General features: G+C 40.3%; 1 protein-coding gene across 1 annotated transcript in view; it reads right to left on the bottom strand.

The window, feature by feature from the left end:
• The window catches only part of Ercc5 (ERCC excision repair 5, endonuclease), a 38847-nt gene that overhangs the window by 1005 nt on the left and 32494 nt on the right, over positions 1-5348 (bottom strand). Inside the window, exons 13-14 of the mRNA XM_029557207.1 lie at positions 3813-4013; positions 3047-3131 (exon numbers count right to left, since the gene is read on the bottom strand). Coding sequence (XP_029413067.1) covers positions 3047-3131; positions 3813-4013 — 286 coding nt within the window. The remainder of the gene's footprint in view (positions 1-3046; positions 3132-3812; positions 4014-5348) is intronic.

Genomic DNA, 5348 nt, shown 5'->3' with positions numbered 1-5348 from the left:
CATTGTCTTTCTTTTAAAAGTACCATCACCACCCAGTACCTTAGGAGACAAACTCACTGTATGCATTAGGAGCTATTAAAAAACATTCATGAAAAGCTGGGCGTGGTGGCACACGCCTTTAATCTCAGCACTTGGGAGGCAGAGGCAGGTAGATCTCTGTGAGTTCAAGGCCAGCCTGGTCTACATAGTGAGTTCAATGGACAGCTGGGGCTATAGGGAGACCCTGTCTCAAAAAGACCAAAAAAAAAAATTATGAAAAAAAATTCATGCTTTGTGTTCAATGGATCCACTTTTAAAAAGATACTCTTACAAAATTGGGCAAAGCTGTAGGCTAATGTTTATCACAGCATTATATATAAACCTGAAAACTGAAAGCTCAACAAAGAAACGGAAGCAGTTTAAATCACTTCAATCAAGCAACATGAGCTGCTTCTCTGAAACTATGAAAAGTATGTAACACACAAAAAAATGTTTTACAGTGATAAGCCAAAGGGGACGGGAGAACAGTTCTCTCAATAGGAATTTATGTATGGGAGCAAATTAATGTGGGAAGCAAAAGAAAATAGCTCTAAATGACAGCAACAGTATGAGGAGAGAGGTGACAGTTTTAGTTCACTGTCTTCACTTTCCAGTTTTGAAGAAAAAACTTAAGTCCCAGAATGAAAAGGGAAAATATATTACAAGAGAATTTATCTGAAGTTAAGGAAAAACCAGTCACTAGGAACATTTTTATTCTTGGTTGGCTTACATTCCCAGTAGATAAAAGTCATCAGATAGACAATGTGAAACACCTAGGAATATTTTTAAAACAAGTTTTATGGTCTTTTTCTTTTCAAAATTACTCAAACTTAATGGGACTTTACTCATCTTAAAAGCATGACCATATAGAAACAAAGTCTTAGAGGCTCCTGGGACCTTGCTCATATGAACTTTGGCAATGGGACAGCATGCACAAGACCCATGCAAATTCAAGCAAAGACCCAGCATAGAACTGTAGAAATGGGCAGCAGGCCCCAATCTTAGCCAAAGAACTAACTATTGGGCAACTGATTGCTACTGGGTGAGGAAGAGATGATTTCTTTAAGGGTGTGACTCTAGATAGGCTGATAAGACCCCAGTGGATGAACTTGCAGTGAGGGATGTCAGGGGCCACTAAATTAACTCGATAGGCCTTAACATAAATGACAGAATGCAAGAAATCTAGTGGTGGTGGGGGGGTGCTTTAAGAGGGTGTTGATGGGGAAGGGAGTACAAAGACAATTAAGATGTTGTGTATGAAATATACAATTCAATTAAAAATGTTTTAAAAAGATTTGTCTGCTGGGTATGGTAGTAAGCGCCTTTAATCCTAGCCCTGGGAGGCAGAGGCAGGTGGATCTCTGTGAGATGAGGCCACCCTGGCCTACATAGTGACTTCTAGCCGGGCTGGGACTAGGGAGACCCTGTCAAAAAAAAGAACAACAACAATAGCAACAAAAAAAAAACAACAACAACAAAAAAAAAAAAAAATGAAAGATGCATCTTGAGACTGGAGAGATGGCTCAGTGGTTAAGAGCACTGGCTGCTCTTGCAGAGAAGCCCGTTTCAATTCCCAGCACCCACATCGCAGCTAACAACTGTCCTAACTCCAGTTCCAAGTGATCTGACACCCTCTTCTGACCTCTGCAGACACTAGATGACACTGGGACACACTTGCACTTACACACATGCAGGCAATACACCCATACACATAAAATAAAAAAGTAATAATAATTGGGGCTGGAGAGACGGCTCAGTGGTTAAGAACACTGGTTGTTCTTGCAGAAGACCCGGGTTCGAATCCCAGCACCCACATGGCAGCTAACAACTGTCCATAACTCCAGTCCCAGGGGATCTGACAGCCTCTTCAGACCTCCACGGGCATTGCATGACCATGGGTGCACTTACCCACATAAGGGCAATACATGTATACACATAAAATAAAAATAATAAATAAAATTTAAAAAAATACTAATAAAATAATTTTTTAAGTAAACCTTTAAAAAAAGATGTGTCTCATTTCTGTTGAACAGTCTGTAGTTTTATGGCTGGCGTCTGAGATGGGAGAAAGCTTGTCTGATGTGAACAGGACATACGAATGAGGCAAGATACAGTTACCCATTTAGAAGGCCATACAAGAGGCAAAATCCTCCTCAGAAACCTTTTCTATAGCTATCTCAGTATGACTGAACACAGGCCTTTAAAAATCAGATGCTAAGTTGTAAATTAAAGTATTGGTGTTATTAGAGCTGTTAGGGAGTGGGTACTGCCTAGGCTTTTAAAAACTAAAAATACCTCCAAAGGAGTAGTACATTTAGTCTCAAACATCTTACTATTAACTCAATTATTAGACTAGAATTTTTTAGTCAGCATAAATAAGAAAACTCCCTGCAGCCATAATAGTGACATTAAAAAATGAACACAGGGGCCAGAAAGATGGCTCAGCAGTTAAGAACACCAGCTGCTCTTGCAGAGGACCTGGATTCAATTCCCAGCAGCACATGATAGCTAACAACTGTCCATAATTCCAGCTCCAGGGGAATCTGACACCCTCTTCTGATCTCAGTGGGTACTAATAAGAAAACTCCCTGCAGCCATAATAGTGACATTAAAAAATGAACACAGGGGCCAGAAAGATGGCTCAGCAGTTAAGAACACCAGCTGCTCTTGCAGAGGACCTGGATTCAATTCCCAGCAGCACATGATAGCTAACAACTGTCCATAACTCCAGTTCCAGGGGAATCTGACACCCTCTTCTGATCTCAGTGGGCACTGCATGACATGGGTGCACTTACACACATGCAGGCATTACATTCAATACACATAAAATAAAAATAAATATTTTTTTAAGAAAGAAAATGAACACAAAGCCCAATTTTCCCCCTTTTAAAAATTTTATTCTGTTCCTTATCTAAAGTACCACCTTACATGCCCTGAAATAAGACTTAGCTGGACTTTAACAGCTCTCAGTCAAAATCCTACTAACTTGAGTCTTCTCCCTGGATTAAGGAAGAGTCACCATGATTACCTGTTGGGCATTCAGTTGCTTTAATACCGGTAACAGCAATTCGTCTGTCTTTGTCCCGTTCCAGCCAAAATACCGCTGACAAAACATGAAGGTAGTTAAGACTTACAGATGATTGTAGAGACATAAGAAATATATTAAAAGGTCCAAGAACCAGCCCTTGATGTTATTCCCTGTATCTCCGAAGATAATTGTACTCATGAAGTTTAAAGTGGTCAAATAAAAGGCTGGTAAAACAAGTAAGCCCAGCACAATCATCCTGCGGTATGTTCTGATGATATCCTAAGACAGAAGACACTTGACAATTCCTTCCAGGACATCAAAGACTCCAGACTACAAAGCACAGCTAACCTAGAATAAAAGCAAGGGGCAGATAGCCTATGGATTTCTTTGAAACAGGAAGCTGTACTTAGATTAATTCTATTGTACGCATTGCAACAGTCATCCAAATTATTCTTTAAATGCACAGAATGGAAAAGCATCAATCTCTATTCTTTCAGAGTAATCCTTAAACCTGTGGTCCTTTCTATGAGTGCTACTGCTGCTGGTCCTTTCTCATTAAAGGGTTGGGGCTATAGCTCAGCGGTAGAGGCCTAAGTTTACTCTCAAGTACTGAAAAAATAATAATAAAACCAAGGAAAGAAAAGAAACTAAGAGGGCCTCAGATATATGGGATATGGGGAAAAAAAGTGATCCAGGTTCCAGGAGTTTTAAACACTAGTCTATGTATGGCTTGATATTCCCAGAAGTTTTAAGAAACAAAGGATATTCTCTAATCTTGACAAGATCAGGTTGCCCCCACAGAAACGATCCCTTGGAGTCATCCACCACAGGCCTGAGATAAGCATCAGCAACCGCTGGATTGGGGAAGCCAGGGGTCAGCTGCAACTTCCGTAGTTTCTTCTTCACTTTGGTGTCATGAGGATTGGGTGTGATTTTCTTATTTTTCTGAGCTTCTTGCCACCACTCTCTGTAAGGTAACAGAAACAATTATAAGGTAACAAGAGCTTGTAATTCTCATGCGTGGAAGAGAGAGCTAAAATACAAAGTTCTGGAATGTAATTTCAAGTCCTAATTCCAACACAAATTATATGTGGTACAGAGTAACTTTATTACTTCAGGTATTATTAGCTACAAGGTACAGATCTTGGCACCGTGTTAAATACTTCTAACAATCACACAGGCACAGTCCTGTTTTTACCCTCACCTCCCAGATGAGGAAAGGAAACCCCCACAGAACTGTGCTCAAGGTTTCACAGTGGGGACTGGCACTGTCAGGTGACAAACCTCCTCCAGAGCCCTCCCCTCGCTCCTAGTCACTGTAACTCAAAGTCACAACTTCTCCAGGGCTCCAAGCAGGGAAATGGAAGGTATGGTAGGTCCAGAAAGATGTAACAGCATGCAAAATGCCAAGAACATGATAAATGTTTTAAATGCAAGTATGATCCAGTAGAGAGGAGGCATGTATATACAAAAAAAGTAACCATATTCTAAATAATAAATAGTACCTAGAATGATTATTTTCCTGTGTGCAATGTTCCAAGCAAGAATACAGCTTTTCATTTTGCTTTTTCATATTTAATCCACTTTTAAAATTTATTTTTATTTTAGGTGTATGAGTGTTTTGCCTACATGTATGAGTGTACCATATGAATACAATGTCCACAGAGGCCAGAAGAGGGCACCTGATCCCCTAGAACTGGAGCTAAGGATATTTGTTAACCACCATGCAGGGTGTGCTGGGAACTGAACCCAGGTCCTCTGCAAAATCAGCCAGTGCTCTTAACTGCTGAGCCATCTCTCCAGCTCCACTTAATTCATTTTTCAACTTTTTTCCATCTTAATGATAATTTATTATGGCAAACTAAAGTAAGCCATACTCTTCTAGACACTCCTCCCATAAAGAAGTACGGTCAGAGGGATAGAGAGATGATTCAGCAGGTATGAGCAGACACTACTCTTGCAGAGGACCTAAGTTTGGTTCCCAGCACCCATGTCAGGAGGCTCACAACTGCCTGTAACTCCAGCTCCAGGGGATCCAATATCTTCTCCTGAACTCCACAGGCACTGTACTCACATACACATACCCATACACAAACACACATATAAACACATAATTAAAATAAAAAGTCTTTTTTTAAAAGGTCAGGTACAGTCTCATTTTTTAAAAAAATGAAGTCAGGGCTAGGCAGTTAGGGTAAAAAGACCCCAAAGGAAAGTAGCCAGTTTCTTGGCTAAAACTCACAATGTCCTTGGGACTGTTAGCAGCATACTCTGTTCCAAAGGCCAAAAATGTCAAAAGAAT

This window comes from Nannospalax galili, unplaced genomic scaffold (assembly GCF_000622305.1).
Source record: "Nannospalax galili isolate Female #2095 unplaced genomic scaffold, S.galili_v1.0 scaffold287, whole genome shotgun sequence".
NCBI lineage: Eukaryota > Metazoa > Chordata > Mammalia > Rodentia > Spalacidae > Nannospalax > Nannospalax galili.
Note: the sequence above shows the minus strand (reverse complement) of the source record. Positions and strands in the feature narration are given on the sequence as shown.